The sequence below is a fragment of the Homalodisca vitripennis genome, chromosome 7 (assembly GCF_021130785.1).
Source record: "Homalodisca vitripennis isolate AUS2020 chromosome 7, UT_GWSS_2.1, whole genome shotgun sequence".
NCBI lineage: Eukaryota > Metazoa > Arthropoda > Insecta > Hemiptera > Cicadellidae > Homalodisca > Homalodisca vitripennis.
The window spans coordinates 12,244,321-12,267,586 of record NC_060213.1 but is presented as its reverse complement, the minus strand read 5'-3'; the positions used below and the strand labels follow the sequence as shown (position 1 = coordinate 12,267,586).

Genomic DNA, 23,266 nt, shown 5'->3' with positions numbered 1-23,266 from the left:
TTTTCCTTTTTAAAGAATACATTAGGTTTGTTGGTTTAAATACACACGTTTATTATGAAAAGATATTACCTGTATTTTTTCATTATCTGGATGTTGAATTTGTCTACGATTTTAAGCCAGAAATCCTCGATGATTTTATAGTACACTTGGAAAAGATAAATAATGTACCTCGTCAAACAATGAAGATGTTGGCAATTCCCTCGACTTCTCGAGTGATTGTTAGCAAATTTCATTTTTTCCGTCTTCAAATTTTTTCTATCTAAATGGAGTTCTTGAAAGAGTTGAACGCGGTTGGTGAATTCAAGTTTAAAGAATATAAGAAGTTGAATGAATTAGAAGAAAATAAGAAATACAAAATTTTGAATTTGGAGAAAATAAAAGATAAATTTGGGTTTACAATAATTGCCGAGTTGGAAGATTATAAAGTACACTTACCGAACAGACTTTTGACTGTTTTGGATGAAAAAAAGATTAGAGAATGGATGACTTCAGACAATACTTCAAACCAGGCCGTGATATATCTGTAGATGAGGCCATGATTTGTAACATGCTTTCTACTTGATTTAGTGTATGTCCCCAAATGAGCCTGATCACCTCATTAAAATATCTAATTAAAGAGCTAGCCTTTAACGTTTGGACGAAATACTCAAGCCTGGAAGTGTTGCATTTTGCCTAACCTACCATAAGGGCGCAGGAGAAATTCATTTTGCGAGTGAAGGACATCGGCTACTGCTAACAGTAGGTCAACAGCTGTTTACCGGTAGGGCAGGCTGTTGATAGTGATATTGACATTGATAGATTGATAGCGGTATCCCTGTTTAGACATGCTTACCAGTAAGGAACCTTCTAGTGGCTTCTGGACATTGATGATACGACATCGGACACTAGATGAATCCTCTACACTACGGTGGTTTACTTTGGTTTTCAGAAGAACATTTTAGAGGTAAGCAGGTGTCCTTATTAATAATATGTATAATCATGGACAGAATATCCATTACCGATTTTATAAATTCAAGCCCCAACCATAATTAAAGTATCAGTAATATTTTGAGTAAAGGGTCGATTGGCTGTAGTAGGCGGAAGCGTCACCTCGTGGCGTTGCCGAAAATATTTTCATGTCTGGAAAAGATAACTATATATTCACAAAATATATCCCAATAATTTCATAAAGGTGTAAAAACCCATTTATATAATAGGATTGTTGATTTCTGTATGTAAATTATTAATGATTATGTACGTTACCTTGCTAATTAAGGATGTTATAATATTTTCCCATTGTGGCCTAAGCAATGTAAAGCCTAATAAATATTAGATAATTTTATCTTGATCGCCAAAATGTAGAAAAGATAGTTTTGTTCATGTAATTGTATTACTTTACTGGAAGCCTCCCATTACTTCATGTAACTGCCCTACTTCAGTAGGTTAAAAATAATTCATCACTGTTGTAATAATTCATTTGTACTTCTAGTATACACTCCGATTAAAATGTTATAAAGAAATCATAATGAATACAATTAATCAGTCATGATACTTACATAAATGTTTGTCTACCCTAATTAATTATATAGTAATTACAAATAAATAATTAAAACTAAATCTGTTTTATTTTTAATATACATGCAATCTAAATTAGTAGTATACAATACCAACTCTTATTTAATAATACATTTAATTCATGTTCAAGTACAGTGTGCAACTTAGGTAAATATTCAGATGAAAGTAGATATATAGTTCACTACTTGTTTCAAATATAGAGAACTTTCATTAAGTTATCCTTGGTTGAGATAAATTAATTAAGTAATTTTAGTTATACGATCATTGTAACAGGAGGATTAGGAAACCTATTCAGAGTGTGGTGTTAAATTAATGTAATGTATGTAACGGTTGTAGTACAGTAGATGTTAAACAAGATAAACTATAAAACAACTTGGAATTACAGCCTAATTAATTAAATAATTATGAATGTTAATTTGATTAAACCAATTTATAATTTTTATGTCTTGTAAAACAATGTCGTCATGTCACAAGTCTACGTGTCACCATGAAAAATATTTGTAAATAATAATTGTGTATTCTAAGCTTATTTTGTATGTCACTAAATTTAATGTTTGCTCGCTCAGTAACATAGTAATTTCCTCTAAAATAAATATACCTATATAATCTTTTAGTATCTAGTATTGGTATTGCACTGTGCAATGTGTGATTGATTATTATTTTAATAAAAACTGTTTCTTTGAAAATAATTAGTAATACGGGCAGTAATAATGCTAAACTTAGTAAATACTAAAAGCAATTTAGTCCGAAAAGCACTCCATTTTTGGTCACAAAACTATTTCCGCTATGATACTTGTACCTTTTAGTAACTGTAAATGATGTTGCAATCCCGTGAAGATGCTGTGACAGTTACTTTTAAAATATGTCTTTTACTGTTGTCTTGAATTATTATTCGTTATGGTGCTTTCGTTATTGTATTTAATATTCAGTGTAGTTAAAACTTTGAATACGTTGTATGTGAAGTAATTTTAAGAGCTGGGCTATCATCTTTGTACATTGTGCAGGGTTTTTATTCCCTGGAGCTGATCGTGGCTACTGGACTGAGGATAAGTCTGTTAGCCCCACTGTTGCTGCACTCTCCGAGTTGCTGTTGTCGGCACCCGCCTGTTCGTCTGCCGTGCCGTACCGACCGACACTACCGTACCGCACATCCGGTTCACCCGCGGTCGTGTGCTTCCTCTCGGTTCGGTCGACTTCGTTGAAGTTACCGGGCGTGGACTTGTCGTCTTCTGGTGAGTGACTTACAAATTTTCTGGTGATCTCTCAGGTATACTATATTCCTCTCCGAGACTGGGACCACCCCTCTCGATATACCTCTCGAAGGATATTCAGCGCCTGGGACTCCAGAAATAAAAGTTGCATCAATTATTACTCTTTTACTGTCTTTAGGTAGTTAAGTTGGTTTATGTTTAATGTTTAATTATATATCTGTATTGTAAGAAGGGTTTAATTATCTTAAGATATCTTATCTAAGTCTGTGTGGTTATATCAGTAATAGTCTTGGTTATATCTAGTTGTTTTGTTTCACTGTCACGCAGATTAGAGGCAATACTGGCCGTAACTGTTATAAAATAATATAGGATACGTTTTTGCCCTTTACGGGAATTATTGCAATAAACTCGAGTCTGTAAAGTTCTGTAGTCTTGAGTTTCCCGTCTTCACAGCTTAACCATAATTTTCCTATACTTTTACTATAAAGTACTCTACTAAGATACAAGAAAAGCTAAGGATTCAATAATATAGTTACATTAATATAGTTGGAGTCACGCCAAACATTTTCCTACTTACTAAATTTATAAATATATTCTTATTCTCACAATTAAATTTAACGTTTATTGTAAACGGTTCATCGACCTTTGGTAATTCTCTTGGGTCCCTACACCTGATTACCCTGGTGAAGTCCCGGAACCTGGAAAGGACTGGTTCCTTGTTACAGTCCCTGGAGTCTCCTTCCAAAACAAGGTGGCGCCCCAAAATAAATATTGAACATTTTTCGTCGTTGTTGTGGACTTCGCCTAGGAATTGGAACAACTTACCCCCCTTTCCCCTGAGCTAGCCAGCATCAGTAACAGAGACTGGTGTGGACTGTTACAGATTGGTTTCAAGGGTCGGTTTTGTCTAAAGCAGTACATGCCGAAAAAGCCGACTGAATGGGGCATAAAAATGTGGGCGTCTGCTTGTAGCAAAAGTGGTTACTTTTTATTTGGTAAAGTATATCTGGGTAAGAAAGAAGAAAAAAACAATACACTTTTATTGGGAGAACAAGTTGTGATGGATGTGGTTGAACCATTTATTGGTAAAAACCATCATGTCTACTTTGATAACTTGTTTTTATCTTTTAATTTAGCCAATATGCTGTTAGAAAAAGACACTTATTCATGTGGGACAGTCAGAATAAACAGATTTGGATGGCCTACAGAGCTAAAAAAACCTAAATCGTTGAAGCTAAAAAGGGGTGATAGTGTGTTTAGGCAGAGTGGCCAGGTTATTGCGACTGTTTGGCGAGATAACAGAGAAGTTTTATTTCTTTCAACTAATTCTAATCCTGAGACAACTTTAGAAATAAATAGAAAAACAGGAAAGGGCAATGAAATTATAAAAGTAAATTGTCCTGAGGTAGTAAATAAATACACAAAAAATATGGGTGGAGTAGATAAATCAGACCAGTATCGCAGTTACTACGGTGTTGGTAGGCCATCAAAGAAATGGTGGAAATATTTGTTCCACTTTGTTATAAATACCACTATTGTAAATTCTTTTATTATTTATAAATTATCTAACTTACCTGCAGAAAACAAACATGGTCAAACACAACTGGATTTTCGCAAAAAGCTTGTTGAGCAACTCGTTGGCAATTTTAAAACGCGGAAGCGATTAGGAAGAAAGCGGAGTTTACCGATAGGTGTAGTGTCACCAAAAACCCCTCATGTTTTGGAGAAACAGTCACATGCAACAATCTGTGTGGTTTGTCGTGATAACAAAAAGAAAACTAATTCTGGCAGACCAATCAGAAGCTATTGGAATTGTAAGCAGTGCGACATTACGTTCTGTAAACATCCCTGTTTCCTCACGTACCATCAAAATAAAGGAGTCGAGATTTCTCAATGACTAGTAAGTAAAGAATTTATTTATTACTAAACATATTTTAGTCTTATCCATACATCTATCTAATAATTAAAATACAGAATAGATGCAAGCAATATAAGCCACTGAGCGCTCACCGTAACGCGCCGCCGCAAATTAATAGGTATCGTTCTGCCGTGAGCGCCTGAAATTAATGTGACCGGGAGAGGGTTAAAGATAAAGACTGTGTTACTATCAATTTTGTAGAATAGAAGATTATCATTAGTTCCCCACTTCATAGTACGCTTTTGATAACCATAGTTTGTGTCTCTTTTCATAAGAATCACATGGAATATTATCTATAGTAATACCTTTTGTTTCACGAAAAATATAGTGATATTTTATAAGAAAAATCTGATTGTGCTCTTTAATGAAGTTTGTTGATAAATCTTGATTCTCACAAAAAATCCTAAGGAATTCACAAGTAAGTCTTGATTATATTCAAAAAACGTACAATATTTAAAAAATTTCATAAAATATCGATGAAATCTCTCTGTTTGTTTCTTTTTTAATTTCTTTTCAATATCTTTCGTAATTAAGTTAAATAAACAATCCAATACATTTCGTGCTTTATGATGAAAAAACAACCCTCCATAATACGTTCTTTCTGCAAAAGAATTTACAAGTTCAATGAATTCTGTATCGGAAAGTGTCGAAGACGGTATCAACTGTTCTATAAAATGTTTTGGTAATTCGTTAAATTCATCTTTGTTGCACTGTTTAAACGCTAGAAATTTTAGAGACTTAGGTAAGTTCATGTTTGCCATTTAGCAGAAAAAATTTTTATTAAAGTATGTTTTTAGTAAAAAACTTTTAAATTGATTAAATTTTATTAAGATTTCGAAGATTTTTCGTTTATTCGTAGCAGATTTGACAACATTTCCAATATATTTTACATTAAATCAGCTTAAGAAAGTAGAAGCAAACAGCTATAGATTCGGTTATTTTTCATTCGTGAGTTACTGTTTGATTTTACAGATTCGTTTATTGTCCTTTAAACAGTGTTTTCCATTGATTTACTGTTGGCTCCGAAAGTGGTCTAGAAACGCCATATTACTATCTACTTATATATATATATATATATATATATATATGTGTGTGTGTGTGTGTGTGTGTGTGTGTGTGTGTGTGTGTGTGTGTGTGTGTGTGTGTGTGTGTGTGTGTGTGTGTGTGTGTGTGTGTGTGTGTGTGTGTGTGTGTGTGTGTGTGTGTGTGTGTGTGTGTGTGCGCGTGTGTGTGTGTGTGTGTGTGTGTGTGTGTGTGTGTGTGTGTGTGTGACAAAGAATGGTGCTATTTCACGGTGTCTTATTAGCTACAGAATATAATCTTGGTTTATTAAGTCTTCTATCGTAAATGTTCTCGGGATAAGAAAGTAAGAAGTGTACCTCTTACCTATCATCTGAATATAGAATCTGTCTGCACCTAAGAAGCTTTGTCTTTTAATCTTCAATACGCTTTACAAATATGTATAACTTTTATATATATTATGGTAAATGAGAGTTCAGAAAAGAAACATAAAATGTAACATTGGGTCTATTGGCAAAGGATAATTAACTATAAAAAATTCCTTCTGTTGACAAAAAGCTAAATTGTCAATAGGCTTGACATAGTGTTCATCGGCATAACTTTATTCAGTATCTACAAAGGTAGTAATAGTACACACCACGTGTCGTAACAGGCTTAGCTTAGGGTTAAATTCTGGTTTTTGTTAATTAAATTGGGTTTTTATATCTGTTTTAAATAATAATAGTATACACACGTATACACGATTAAATTATGTTTATGTTGCATTACTGTTCTTCAACCCCTACCCACCAAAGTTGTGTAATAAAATAACCATATTATTTGACACAAATAACTTGTAAGCACGTTTTGGAAAATAATTTCTTTCATAACATTATCGACTTACTAATATAATAAAATGTTAAAATTGATAACAAAGGGCTGATTGGGAAAAACGCCATGCGCATATAACACAAGCGATAACTACGTTATCAATCTCATCACAACGTCGACGTCCGGGGAGAACTAAATATGCTCCTATAATGGATTTAACACTAAACCCAATTTTATGCTGCTTAACGCTATCTATTTTAAATTATTTTTTGTTTCAAACTAGTTTAATCTAAAAATTATTTATTACATTTCGTCTGCTTATAACATTTTCTAGTAGATACACAAAATGCATTACAAAGTGAATAGTTCATATCTTTTATACGTTAATTTTGTAACCCCTAAGTATTTATCAATTATACAGAGTGTCTGTATCTACTTTGAGTTTTAATATATGTAGCTAAAATTCTGTAATGCCAAAGGTGTATTTAAATTTATGTAGTTAAATGTACAACTGGCTTTGCCAAAACAAAGTAATAGCAATTATTAAATTTACTTGTTAGTAGCTGATAAAGATGTGGTTGCCAAACTCTATAATACTTAATAATGAGAAATAAATAACCATATAAATTATTGTATACTTCTTTACATTCTTGTAATGCTTTGTATACAAACCACCATTTTAATAACCGATATGACTAATCGATACATTATTTCAATCTTATATCATATTTTTTGACTATTATGGACAATGTACATTTATGTAAGCATGTAGCCTACCTAGGGTCACTATAGGTAAACTATGGGATTCCTGAAACACCTGTGTAAGATATATTAAACTATATACTAAACAGACGATTTATACTTTCTAGATGATTGAAAAACTATGCTGAAGATCTATAAAGATAAAAATCCAACGGACGAAATAGACGTAAAAAAGGAACATGGGGATTCTATTTTAAAAATACATAAATGACATGAAGATATAATATTATATTAAGAAAAGAATCGGTATATTTTTGCAAAATATCAAAACTTGTCATCTTCTTCTATGAAATACAATATATATTATAAACTAAAATATTATATGTCTGTTATCTGGCTTTAATAATAAATGATTCTGGAAGTTTTCAAAGAATTTAAAGACTACATTGATTGCAATAATATTATTGATCGTGGTTAATAATCTATTTTAAATTTATTGAAATATGTAGTTAAAGTTAGGAAAATTAAATAAACTTATATTCAATGCAAGGAACTTGAATTAACTTGTTTAAAACTTAAAAAATAACTTTTAAATTTGATTTATTTTTTTAATAAGTTTTAAAAGAGTTTCACAAATAAATGAAGGATTACCAAAAGTATAAAAGCAATATTGATACAGCAGTATTTAATAATGTTTTTCTAGTTGTAATTGTAATGCACCAAAGTGCACAACGAAATCTTATACTGATTTCAAAGATACGCCTAAATTCATATTTTAACATTAATGGGTATATTATTTATACAGTGTATACTGTAATATATAATATATAGGCTATATAAGTAGATAAGAGAGAATATCTAATTATTTTTATTTTAATAATTTCATACTATTTTAATTTATTAAATTTAAAAACACAGCTAAATTATAGAAGATATTAGAAATTGAGGTCAATGAAATGAAATAAGGCAACCAATTTTTAAACATCCTACTAATATTATAAATGCAAAAGTTTGAACTTTTGGATGTTTCGATGTTCATATGTTTAGATGTTTGGAGGTTTGTCCTGGAATCACGCTAAAACTGCTATATGGAGTGTGCTGAAATTTGGAACAGATATAGCTTTTGGTCTGAATTAACACTTAGAGCGTTTTTAACACCCATAAGATATTCTTTTCTCCAAATAAAGTTGTATTTAAATTGAAAAATTAGTTTGTTTACATTCGAATGTTATGATATTGGAGTGTTTTACATTGGATTTGGCAGATTGCGCTACGACACGTAATATAAATTGAACTGATACTTAACAGCTGTTAACACTTTAAGCTGAAGTTCATCAAAGAGGCACAAACATTTGATTACATTTAAATTTTAGTAAATATTGAATTATTGTAAAGTGCTTAATCAGTAGTGTAATGCAGATTGCAAATACGAAGTTATATAATTTGAAATTTAGATTGCGCAAATGATCAATGATCTAATACAATCAATGATCAATCAAATCAAATGCTATTTATACGCTCTTATAACAACTACCTTATTGTATAAAGCTGTGAATGTTTGCACATAACGTAATCTAATCACAGCTCCTTTAACATTGTGTATGGCCTTTTTACTGTAGTTATTGAAAAGAAAATGGAGTTAACATTGCCCTAATACTTGAAGCATATACCCTTACACATATTTAGTGATCGATAAAAATATTAAAATCACTTAATCATAAAAATTTAATCTAAGTTAGATTCCAAAACCAACATATGAGACCATTATTTGGTTAGTGCAACAGCATAAATCAATTGTGGAACTGTAAATAGATTAGACCGGGGGTGAATTTAAACGACCAGAACAGACACATATTGACCGCAGCAACTTTTTAGTTGTACGATACACTTTCGTCATTGGGATAAAAAGGCTACCTATTAATTGTTACTGAAGCTATCGAAGAACTTCAATAAATTATCATGGAATGTTGGAGGGAAATACTAATCTTATAAAAACTGTTTCACTTTACGACTTCAGGATCCCAAACCTCTGTTCTTTAAACTTAAATCAAAAGTGGATCAGGAGATTGAAATAGCTTTGAGTGATTGACTATTGATTATCTGTAGACTGTTTATTGTGTCATAGAAAAAGAATACATAGATATATTGTCCAGTTTTCAACAGAAAGCCGCGGGTATATATATATATATATATATATATATATATATATATATATATATATATATATATATATATATATATCCGTGTGATATATGTGTGATATATATACATACATATATCACACAAATATATATATAGATGTATATATTTGTGTGTGTGATTTTTACGGATCGGAAATTTATCTAATCTCGGATTATGGTATTTTTTAATATCTTATCTATAAATTTGGATTTTATACTAGTTGTAACTTGAAATATTATCCTTGACGTGTGATAAATGCATTGAAGTTATTTTATTTCAAAAAGGTAATTCCCAGAAATTTTAAATCCCACATTCATGTGTAACTCATGCGCTCTCAAATAATGAGAAACTGGAAAATAGTTACCGTATATAATTTATAAATCCACACCATACATTCTGTAAGATTATACCTGTCAAGAAGACACAGTTACTTCAACAAAAAATAACTCAATCAGCAAGTATTTCTATTTAATTAGAAAGTACTCTATAAAGATAACCAACTATATTTCTGAACACTTGAAGGATATTTGAAACCTGCACTAATAAAATAGTTCCTGAATGCTATCATTGAGAAGTAACAGATTCTCATCTAGTTCGGAAGATATGCTCTATTGAAACCTCCTTCGGTTTTACGCCATAAGACCAAATTCTTTACTTTAAGTTTGTTTTTGACAATAGGATGATTGTGAAGGAAACAGTATTTTTCCTGTTACTGAATTTTTTTATCACTGAACGATGGCAAATGTCCAGAAAAGCCTCTATCCTTCATAAGGCTGATGTTAAACTACAAACTTTTTATGACCTCAATAATAGCCGTAATAAGATGGAAGATGCTCATTTAAAAATCATATTAATCCGCAACAAACCGTTTTATTAGTATACGATAATTATTGGTTTTATCGTTTTTTATTTATAAGTATCTAATCTGTTGATAATGAAACAAGAAATTGCATCAAGCTTGTCAAATTAAGGGTGATTAGAAATATTATTAATCTTATATTTTACATTAAACACATCCAATAGTTGTACGAAAAAAATAATAGCACCTAAAATCAAGAAGGCACAACTTACTCTTATGGAAGATGTACACAAATCTAGGTGGTTGCAAGTAGAGCAAAGCGTGATTAATCAACGTATGATGTTTATTAATTATTTATTTACTGAGTTTTTACCAGCAAATTTTTAAGTACCTCATTAGTAAATACTCTATACAATTTATGAATGAGACCCGTTTTACACAGATTAACGAAACAAGAATATCACATTTTAATATATGTAGAAGTTCACATCCCTCGCTTTGAATAGAGGGATGTGAACTTGATAGTTGAACTTGAAGACTTAAGAAGTAAACATATGAGACCAACGACTCCATATCAACCACTTCAACCAGTCAACTGCTTCAACAAAACTGACGACCTTTAACAGTGAATATAAAAGTTTTAGTATTCTATATTTGATAATTTGTTCCCTCTCGGATATGTTCTGGGTATGTCCATCGAGCAATTGAATGTTCTATTTTCAGTGTCTGTTATTTATATTTCTCCATACTAGATTACAGAAAGTTATGATGAGAAAAACTAGATTGTTAGATTGGATATACATTAACATGAAACATTACGTGAAAAACAGTTTTAGAGGATGATTGTCGGCTGTAGACAAAAATTTTTATACAGGTTGTTCACATAATTTTTCAAATAAATTAAAAATGACAAAGTGTTAGTACAATGATTTAATTCAGTATTGTAAAATTAATACTTATAAAACACTAATAGGGCCACAATAAATAACTATAATTTCGTACAATATATTAAAGTTTTTCATAACACTAGGCATTCAGGGGGCTTAATGGTTTTCAATGAATGTATGCCTTGCACTTAACGTGTAGTACGTGACGTAGGTAACCATTTAACAGTTTTACTTTGTATGAAAGATAAACGAATAGTTTACAATATTTAAAGTATCAAGCAAACGAAAAATTCTATATTTATTGGTCTTTTACTAACGCAATGATGGAGGAGTTTAATTTTCAAAAGTTAAACCTATCATACTTGTATTTATTATATTTAGTATATTCTCAGTTTATATGCCTGGAATATCGATATAGGATAAGTTTCAGATAACTTTGTAAAAAAATGATAATGTAATCTTGGAAAAACTATTTTTAATTAATGCTAAGTTCACGTAATGATATCCCTTTCATATCCCTGCAACGATCTTCTATAGATCATGTTCTGAAGTATATGGACACAGAGGCTAAACATATCCTTAAACTAACAAGCCTTGTATGCGGTTTATTCAAGTTTATACACTAACATTATACCATAATAGTTTTATTCCTGTAAACTTCATTGGATAAAATTCTTTTTAATAAATTATTTTTTATTACTTTCCTGGTTCTGTAGAACACCATGATAATAAGACATGTTTCGTAATTTTCTCCCTTAAGCAATACGATAGATTCAATCAGCTTCTTCTTATTGGAATATGATACTTAATTTACATACAAACGCTACAATAATAATTATATTTTATTATTATGTAAGGAATAAAATTATGCTCATGTTGTCTTTCCTATGTTGGTCACCAAACTAAACGCCTAAGCTCAATCAGTGATGATGAGTTAACATGATAGATACAAATATGCAAAGAAAAGCTCAAACCAATGCACAAATTTCAAAATGCATCGTTAATGAAAAGTTTATATACAACTTTCGTTGAAATGGAGTTGTTTTTTTTCATTCCGTTCTCAATAAAATGGAGTCGAAATATTCATTTTCGTTTCTTTTCATCTTTTAAATGTAAGTATGTTGCTAAAACGTAAAATATAGGCTAAATCTCGAAAACGGTTTATTGAAGAAATCTGCTAATTCTTAATTTTATTTTTACAATAAGTACAATGGTTTTAATAAAGAGATACAGGAAAATATTTCTAAAACTTTTAAAAATAAAAAAACCTATTGTAATACTAAAAACATGTAATCAAAATTACGTAACACTAAACTCCTGTTAAAATTTTTAGCTAAATTTCACCAAACAGGTATACATTTTGTAAATTTAAATTTAAGAAAATAAATCAAATATATGTAGTGCTATCAAGAGTGTAATTCGATTTAATAGTCATAGTTACTAACAGATTTTTCTTTTATATTCCTCCAGTGACGAATAAATCAGCTAAAGCATTGAAAATACTACTTAAACTGCTGTGATAAAACCCATCTTAATGTACAAAGCTGTGAAACTTTGCACATAAGGCACTAAAAGAAACTAGTTGGGTTTATTAAAATTGCGTATGATATTTTTATTTTGGCCTCACTCCCTTGGATACAAATACGCATCAACGAGTTATTCTGTCCCGGACTGCAGTATGGAAAGCCGAAAATAAACGACTTTAGAAAATGTTTTTATACCGAACTAGTCTTTGTAAGCTGACTTTTCCTTAAATTTTATTTATAGGAGTTAACAATAAAAATATATTACCTCCTGAAATGTCGCAGACCGGAAGTAGACGCATTGTTGGTTTCTAGAACTTACATACTCATATGTGCAGGTATATGAATGTTTTTGGTCATGGATACAACCCAAACTCAAATATGGAACAATAAACTAGACTAGAAGTGAGTCCCTATATATATATATAAGAGTAGATATGAATATGCCGGTTCTAGGACACTTTTGGGACAGTCAGAAAATCAATGTAAAATACTGTCCATTGAACCATAAACAAATCTGAGAAATCAAACAGGAAATCACGAATGTTAAATAACCGAATCTATAGCTGTTTTACTGTTCAATGTTTGCTTCTACATTTATAAGCTGTTTTAATGAAAAAATCCTGAAATCTTAATGAAAAATCTATAAACGGAAAAAATGAAATTTGCTAATAATCACTCGAGAAGTCGGGGAGAATGTGAGTAAAACCGCATTCTTTTCACGAGGTTCTTCATTTACTTTCTCCAAATGTACTATAAAATCATCAAAGATTTCAGGTTTAAAATCGTAGTCAAATTCAATGTCCAAATAGTGAAAGATTATAGGTAAAATCTTCTCATAATAAACGCGTGTATTTAAACCTACAAACCTAATGTATTCTTTGAAAAGGAAAATAATTTTTTCAACGGTTCCAAGAGATAAGTAAAAATTTTTATTCTGTTTTCTAAATTCTGTAACAAATTGTGTTTGTTTTTTACCTCCATATTGCAATTTTGTAAGCAGATTATTCAAATGTGTTAGTTTATTTCGAAATTTCTTAGGTTTAGGTCTTTCGTACAAAATTAAATTACAACCTCTACAAACTAAATATCTTTTATCGATAATTTCTCCTCTATTAGAACACTTGTAACAGTTGGCATTATACTCTTCCATTTTTACAAAAAGAATAAATGGAAGGTATGGAACTAACTCTGCCGAGATATAAATTTTTCAGCGCAAATGTTTATGTTTATATTTCAACTACCGAGATAAAAAGAAATGATTTTATTTTATTATTTAACTATTTAGGATATTTTGTCTATGATTACAAAGATTATTCCGGAAGAAATCGTGATTTTTCATCAGCGAAAGAGTATATTTTTAAAGTTTTAGAAGGAATGAAAGAGAACAATATGAACATCATTAACTACTGAATTTCTCTAATATCGTTCTTAATCACATCATAGGCTAAAAATTTCTCAGAAACCACAACCACATAACAAATCGCGTTTGTAACAGCATTTTGAAAATCCATATTGATAATTATATCGTTCTTTGAAGCAGAAATATTTGTCAAACTCTTTGTTGTATCAATGACATAAATAGGTCTATTCGCTAAAAATTCTTTAGGATTATAATACATTTCCATATTTTTGTAGTAAACTTTCTTAAAATCTTGATACATCTGATACATGATTCTGAAAAGACCTCCTGAAATGTTTAAATTTTGTAATTCATCTGGATAATAAGAACCGTTCAATTTTACTCTGATATTTTTTACATTCAAACTATCAAACTTTGAAGGATTTTTCTCTTGATTATTCTGTCTATCTGTTTGAAAACCTATAATAACAAACTTAGAATTGAAGATATTTCTATAAATATTTGTGATATCGAACGAATAAGTTGTTCCGGAAATACCTTTTTGCTCAATACATTGCCAATCTAGAAAATTAAACATAATGTTTTGAGATTTTGTAATTTCATCAATCAACTGAATTTTACTCGTGGTTTTGTAATAAATCATCGGAACTCTAATGAAAAACTCGTTAATTGTAATTTTGCCATCAACAGGCATAACATTTCCAGTTGCAGTCTTCAGAATCATATCATCGTCTTCAGCTCTTATGAAACTAATGTAAAATCCACCTTTATAGATTGGAAAATTTACATTTTCAAAGAATCCTAAGCCGAAATGTGCTAAATCACCGACCGCTTCAAATTGTCCAAATTTAAAAGTTGATTCAAAACTGTTTGAAAATACATCACTTTTTGAATACGAAATAGTTCCTTTAATAGTGCTTAACTGACCACAGTTTTCGACTTCTTCTATCAATTTATTGTGTTTTCTTACTTCAATCTTAGAAAATAAAAACGGTATAAAATTATCGATTAATCTAACATTATCAGTTCCAAGATATGCTTGACCATCTTGTTTTGTTAAAGTTCCAGAAATATAAAACTGGAAGTTAGACGAGCAAAAGTTATCTCCAAAATCAATATTAAACTCAGTTCTTTTATTCGGTTCATTCAAATGTTGTTTACTAATTGGATAGAAATTTTTAAACTCCGCCCTTTCAATATCACTAGCATATTTTCTGTAGTCCGCCATTTAATAAGAGAAATTTTAAACATCATGTATAAGAAAGATATCATTTTTTCATCGATCTAATGTACGTTTTTATAAGAAAAGATATAAATTTTAGTCATTTTTAATGATCTACTTCGTCATTTTCGGGATTCTCTTCCTTAAATTTTGCGATCTCGGTCACATATTTCAATAAAATTTGCACAGGATAGTAACCGCTATCTATAATATTGTTCCAATCAACTGTATCTTTATTTTCATCCAAAAATTTTATACTCAAGTGTTGATAGAGACAAAGAACAGACATATGATCTTTTAATTGATAATGTATATTTTCTTGAATGAACTCTGGGGACAGATTTTGATATTTAGCAATGTTATACCAATGCAATTTGTTTACGTATAATCTCATCATATCTTCGGATAATTCATATTTTTGAGAAATATCATCCCAATGTTCTTTTTTCAAATCTCTTTCGTGTTGCATTATAAAAAGATCGAAAGCACTGTAATGTCCCGCCATCTCTATTTATTAAGAAAAAATTTCAAGTTTTTATAAATTGACTCTTTTTTGCGTTACATTCAGCACATTTTCCAGAAATTCTCTTAACTCCATTGATATTTGCATAGTATTTTATATCATTTGTTTCAGTTTTTGCCTTACACCTCACACAGTATATGAGCGCCATTTATATAAGGAAATTTTATCATCCATAAAATCCTACATGAAGACCTATATCTTCCAAATCTTCCTCGAACTTATTAATTTTTTCTTCTAATTTTTGAAATTTGACAGCATTAGAATCATTGTATTCAACAAATTTATGACCAATATTCTCAAAAGTTTTCGTAGCATCTAAACTAAACTTATCAAAAGACTCTTTAAAATTAGTAAGTTTTTCATTAATTTCACCAACTTCGTCTACTGATCTTCTATTTCTGGCTTCTAACTTGTCATAGACTTCTGTTGTAAAATCTTTAACATGCTGTTTATGATTCTCATAATTTTGTTTTAGTTCATTAAACATTTTAATAGGATCTTCTAATTGAATCATTACAACAACATCAAATGGATTAATTCCTTTACTAACACTGCTAATTCTTTTTCCTTTAAAATCTAAGGCATTTTTAACATTCGGATGATGTAAATCAACAATATCGATGTTTTCTGATAATTTTAGAGGTTTTAAAATTTGCTCTTTAACAACAACATCATGTTTGTCAATACCAGGTCGAACACCGACAATTCTTTTTTTATTAGCCAAACTAACATAATTCTTTTCAACTTTGATCGCTTCAGTAATTTTATCAGCTTTTTCGATATGAGACATTAAATTGGTAAATAATTTTTTTACACCATCATCAACTTCTTTTTCCAATGTTTTTATTTTATCAGCAACTTCATTTGAACTCATGAAATTTGCAAGTTTGTTATCATATTCTGCTTTAAAATCTTCAATCTCGACAGCAAACATACCAGAATCTGGAAGGTTTTGTAATAAATTTTCTAACTTGTTATCAAACTCATTTCTCAAACTATCAAAATTCAAACTATTATCTACATTTTGAATAATTTGTGTTCCAAATACGTCAAAAATATTTTGTGAATCCATATTTATTAAGTAATAATTTGTTAACAACTTCTTTAAAATCTTTACCAGTACTCAGTTCATTCAAAACAAAAACACATAAATGGCCACAAATTGGGTGATCTTTATAGTCTTGAATCTGAGAATCATTGTAGTAGACGCTTGATTTTTTCAAATATTTAATCAATTCTATAGGTGGTTTGTCCTCAATTCTTCCATACGAATCAAAATAACATGCATTCTTATCATTTTTATAATAACAAATCCAATGCGTTCCACTTCCCATAATCGAGTCTAAATTCACAATTCCACATTCAAATTTCTTAACTTTTTCAGGTAATGTATCTCTCATGAAGATTCCTCTAAAATGTTTAATATTTTTGCAGATTTCTTCCAATTCCCCGAATGTTAAAGGTTTAAATTTTTTTTTCAATGTTTGATTTCACGTAATTCAAAGTTTTCTCATCTAATCCAGATCCTGTAACATCTTCCAACTCTTTATCTAACCAATTTAAAATGTTTCGAACAATAGGAATCACATCCTTTTTAACGATTGGAGCAGCTTTACGAACATAAGGAACAACATTTTTAACAACTGGAATATTTTCTCCAAAATCTAATAAATCTTTCAAAAGTCCACCATTTTTAAGTTCTTTCAACTGATTATAAGAAAATTCTATTCTGGTTCCTTTATTGTTTTTCTTATGTTTTTCGAGTTTATTGTATTGTCTATTTGTTAAAAATATCTTATCTTCGCCATTTTTTAGTTGATCTATTTTAAATTGAATACTAACGGGTATTTTCTTCTTAAAAGCGGATTTTATTTTTTCTTTCTGATTTTTGCTGAAATTTACATTCACCTCCATTTATATAGTTAAAATTTCAAGTTCTCTTCGATTCCCATTCCTAGTTTTCTCTTCAAAAACATTGCTCCAGCTGTTGGAAGCGCAACAAATCTTTCACCTAAACTAGCATCTTTTGATAAAAATCTATCCATTGCTTTATCTTGCAAAACTTTATCTGCTATATGTCTGGAATTTGTGTCTCTATGTTTTGCATAAAAAATATCGTGTTCCATAGCAGCTTGATCTAATTTATTCACACCAGGATCTCCTCTTTTTAGTCTTTTTTCGAGTTTTGTGCCAGGCCCCAGATACTGATAAGTTGGTAAGTGTAATTCAAAAGGTAAATTGTTGATAAAATCATTCAAAAGTCCACTACCCTCAATCATAGATGAACTTATTGCCGGCAAAATTCGTTTTAAATATTTAATTCCATCAGGTTTTTCAATCATTTCGTCAAGTTTGTTCGAAATAAAATCTTTAATTGCTTTCTTTTCATTCAAAAAATTGTTATTTCCAGCCTTCTCTTGAGCATAAATATAATTAATAATTCCATCGAGTTTTGTCAAATCGTTGATATATCTGTACTCAATCTTATTATCACTGTATTTTCTTACACCTGATCCTTCGATTCGTTTTTCCCAAATTGGTTTAATCAAATTGAGATATTTTTTACCTTTACTTGACTTTGGTTTCTTAGTTGATGGATCATTATTTTTGTAAATTGAATCAGATTTCCATAAAATTTCAGTATACTTTTTCAAGTCTTCTTCAGAATATAAACCGTCTTTTGGAACATCAGTGCCTGTTAATAATCTCCATAAACCCTGAGTACCTTCGTACATTTTTTCATTAATAACTATGTCATTATGTTCAAAATTTACGGGCAAATTTCCAATCATAAAACTTTTCTTTTTTCTATCCCAATACAAACCAAATTTATCATCCTTCGCTCTAGGAAGGAATTTTCTACCAATTTCACCAATTATTATATCCGTTGTTCCAGGACTTATTGGTTCAACTATGGTAGATTCTTCAATGATTCTAGGTCTAAATGGTGTCGACGATGGTAATTTTGGCAATTCAAACTCAGATTCTGGTATCGAAATATCGGCAAACTGTCGTACAACTGGAACCAAATTCATTAAATTTTGATTATCACTTAAAACATTTTCAATTTTGCCCTCAACGTTTTTTATTGCAGAAGTTACAGGTTGATTAATTTTTTGAATAAATTCTTGTTCTTTTTCATCAATTCGAATCTGTTCTTTAAATTCTTTGATTAATTTCTTTTCTATTTGATCAAGTTTTTTCGCTTCTTCTGAAGTTACGTTCGCCATTTATTTAGGAAAATTTTGAAACGTGAACACGAAACGTAAAACATAAACGTGGAACGTAAAAACGTGAACACGAAACGTAAAAACACGAACGTGAAACACGAACGTAAAACGTGAACACGAAGCGTGAAAACGTGAACGTGTAACGTAAAACGTGAACACGAAGCGTGAAAACGTGAACAGATTTACCGTTTTTCAGTTGTTTTCATAATGTAAATAAAAAGTAAAGATAATGTAAAAATAATTGTAACAAATATTTTATCAAGTAGATTTGTCAGACCACTGAACAGCATTTATATTAGAAAATTTATTCAAATATTTACCATTTTTAGGCTTCAAAGTTAGATTAATAGTTAAAAATCCGTATTCTTCTTTCCAAATTTTATCACATAATTCATTAAAGTGGTTAAAACTCATATCAGAACCAACATAATTGTTGTAAATCTTTCTCGAATAGTGATCGTCTTGCTTAAAAACACACAACATATTCAAATTATTTCTAATAACTTGTTTATCAACCTTTGAAAAGCATTGGGAAAGATAGATACAAGATATGTTTTTGTGACGAGACATTACGAAATATTCCTTGATAACGTCTTGATTTTCCAAAATACAATCATCAAAAACGATTAACGAATTGGGTTTACATTCGCTTAACGGAACTATGTCCTCAGAAGCATTGTAAAAATGTGATATTTCTTTGCTTAAGTTCTTCTCAATATTTTCAAATCTTTCTTGTAATTTTTTATAGGCGTCTTGTTCTAAAGATTTACTAAAAACATACAAATTGGAATAAGGAATCAACCTATTGTAGATAAAATTCAATAATAAAGTTGTTTTTCCACATCCACTTGAACCAACAATTAACAATCTGATTGGTTGATCTTTCTTATTTTCTTCAAACGTTTGAAGTTTTATCTGATCTTTTTGCTTTAAAAATTTCTCCATTTAAATAGCGAAAATGAAGCTGTTCAAGTTGACTTCAGAAAGCTCTCAATTATTTTTAAACTTGGAACATCCTATACACTTAGAGGAAGAATCAAATTATTTTATCGGTTTAAGCGGTTTTTATTCTGACAATTTTGTAATAAATATTAGTGAAAGTTCTCCTTATTGTATAGGATTTAGTGAGAAGAACATAACAAAATATTATGGTTTAAACAAAGGATATTACACTTTCGATCAAATAAAAAATTCCCTTAAAAATTATCTGAAAACATTCAAACAATCAGATAAATCTTTAAACTTTGACGAAAACAAGTTTGAAATGCAAAAAAATTATCTCTCTAATAAAATTCAAATAAAATCACCAGTAAGAATAATGTTTTCAGCAATTATTGTAGATTTATTAGGGTTTGTTCAAGAAACTATTGAGCCAAATCAGGTATATTTAGGAAATAAAACGCCAAAATTTAGACCGTTTGATGTAATTGAAGTACATTGTAATCTCGTTGAACCTAGTTTTGAAAATCATACCGAACATCTTCACAAAGAATCGGAAATTTTGTACACTTTCTTTCCAAATGTTGCTTATGGATCAAAAATTAGTGAAAAACCGAATGAAATAGACTATATTCCAATTAGAAAAAATATGAAAAGAATTCAAAAAATCGTCTTAAATGTTCAAGACTCTGAAGTAAATTTATTGAAAAATGAGAGTAAAACTACAATTTACTTAAGATTGTTGAAGCAACGGACATGAATCAAGGGGGTCTATTGAATAGACTACCTTTAAACTTTCAAGAAAAGACTAGAAGATATACATTTTCAAGGGTATCGAATCGCGACTCTTACAAAAATTACATCCAGACACTATTTTCGACCTTTACACTCAAATAATAGCTTGTTAAATTTTTTTCTATCTAAATGGAGTCAGTCATAGATCTAAGAAATAATCAACTTACATTCGATAACACGAATATCTTAACGATTGTAGACGAAAACAATGTGATCTGGTTTAAGGCTAAAGATGTTGCAGAAATTTTACAATATGAAAATACTAGACAAGATATCATAAATAATATTGATAACGACGAGAAAATAGCCTTTAAATATATAAATTACAAGAGTCTATGCCATAGACCCTTTCAAAATCTTCATCCTGACACTATTTTCGTTAATGAATCTGGCCTTTATTCTCGAAATAAAACTTACTAGTTAAATTTCTTTTCTATCTAAATGGAGTCAGTTGTGAATCTACTCAAATTCAATAATAAAGAAATTTTAACATTTGTTGACGAAAATAATGAATTTTGGTTTAAAGCAAAAGATATTGGAATTTAAAAATACGATGAAAGCGATTAGAGATCACGTTAAAGACAAATATAAAAAAACTACGATAACATAGATTCAGAAGGGGGGAACGAATCGTTCTTACCTTCAAACTTTCAAAAAAACACTATTTTCATTAATGAACCGGGCATATATTCTTTAATACTGAAATCTAAAATGAAGATTGCAGAAACGTTTCAAAATTTGGTTCAAAGCAAAAGATGTTGCAGAAATTTTAGAATATGAAAACACGAGGCAAGCTATCATAAATAATGTCGATAATGATGATAAAAACAACTTTTGTATGTATAAATTACAGGAGTCTATCCCATAGACCCCGAGAAACAAGGGGCTATTCGAATGACCCCTTAACAATCTTCATCCTGACACTGTTTTTATCAATGAATCTGGACTTTACGATGAAAATGTTTCTAAATTTTATTAAACTCTAGAATTATGATATTTTGTCTGTAAATGTTTTTGAAGATGAGGTAACCATTGAATGATTCGTCCACACTCGCAAAGAGTCGGTTTCTTTTGACTTTTTTGAATAATTCTTTTAGCACAATCTTTACAATGTGCATGTTTTTTATTTTTACTATAATGCCAATCGTAAAATTTGGAAATATCCTTAATTTCTTTACAAACGCAACATTTTTTCTCTTCTAACGTTAATTTTTCTATTTTATCGTATAATTCTCTGTTATATTTACTACGACAATCCTTACAATAATAGTATAATCCATCTTTTCTAGTCTTATCTTGAGAAAACTTCGTCAAATCTTTAAATTCTTGACACTTTATACATTTCTTTTCAGCCTCCATTTATATAGAAAAAATCTTTGACTTTCTCAATTCATATTCATAAAACTTTCCGGTTATTTCTTCATTATTTAAATCTTTTATACTATAAGTTACAGGATCTGTGTTATTAATTTGATAAATCACAAAGATTTCTCTTGACCAATTGTTCTTATATTTGTTTGAAAATGTTTGTTTTTTACTAACAATTCTTACATGATCATTGACTTTAAATTTAGTTTTTGTGTGAATTTCTGGTGGAATATACTTGAAAACGGTCTCTAATAACTCCTTTTCTGCATCTTTATCTACGTCTTTAGGCTTCATTTTGATTGTGCTATGAACAGTATCGTTATATTTCTTTACGATTTCTTGAAGAATATCGATCCATTTAAAGTTTTTATTAATCTCAAAAAGAACCTTCATTCTTTCATTTTGAGTTCTGTTATATCTCTCTACGATACTTGATTTCTCTTCGTTTTCAGTATGATAAATCTTAATGTTATATTTCCTCAAAACATCGTTAAATTCTTTATTTTTAAACTCTAAACCCTTATCTGTATGAAGTAGGTTAGGAGGTTTGTGATTGATCCTTATGGCATCTTTTACTATATCTTCGAAAGCTTTTGAAACATCCTTGCCGTTTTTTCTTTTGATAGCTCTTGACCAAGCATATTTTGAGAAAGTATCAATAACATTTAACATATACTTGAATCCATCATTTTGATCCGAATAGTTAGACATTATAACTAAATCTGCTGCCCATAAATAGTCATTCCTAAAGTTATAATTTTTCTCTTTTTAAACTTTTTTCGTACTGGTGCATGAATTTCTCTAGCTTCAATCTCGATTTCTTCCTTATTCTTAGATTCTTTCTTTACTTGTTTTTCATTTGGATTCTTTATAAATTTACTCTTATTTGTCTTACATTTTGAACATTTTGCTGCAATTCTATACAATCCGTTTTGAGTTTGAACGATTTTAGAATCTATATTTTTCGTTTTTTTCTTGCATTTGTGGCAGTGAATCAAATCATCTTCCATTTACATGTCAAAGTTTCCAAGTTTATTTAACTCATCTAATATATCAGATTTTGCTTCATTTTTATAGCCATAAGGTACTGTATCGATCTTATTTTCTAGGACAATTCTCTTATCATCTTTAGCGTTCAGTGCTAACTTGTTTATAGTGATGGTATACAATTCATGTTTATAGCTTTTTATTACAGTCATCTCCCTAAATTCTTCTTTATCT

At 29.8% G+C, this 23,266-nt stretch overlaps 1 protein-coding gene across 1 annotated transcript in view; it reads left to right on the top strand.

Moving 5' to 3' along the window:
- The first annotated feature begins 478 nt into the window (after positions 1 to 478).
- LOC124366617 overlaps positions 479 to 23,266 on the top strand; it is a 69,294-nt gene continuing 46,506 nt past the window's right edge. Inside the window, exons 1-2 of the mRNA XM_046823213.1 lie at positions 479 to 542; positions 2,559 to 2,660. Coding sequence (XP_046679169.1) covers positions 479 to 542; positions 2,559 to 2,660 — 166 coding nt within the window. The remainder of the gene's footprint in view (positions 543 to 2,558; positions 2,661 to 23,266) is intronic.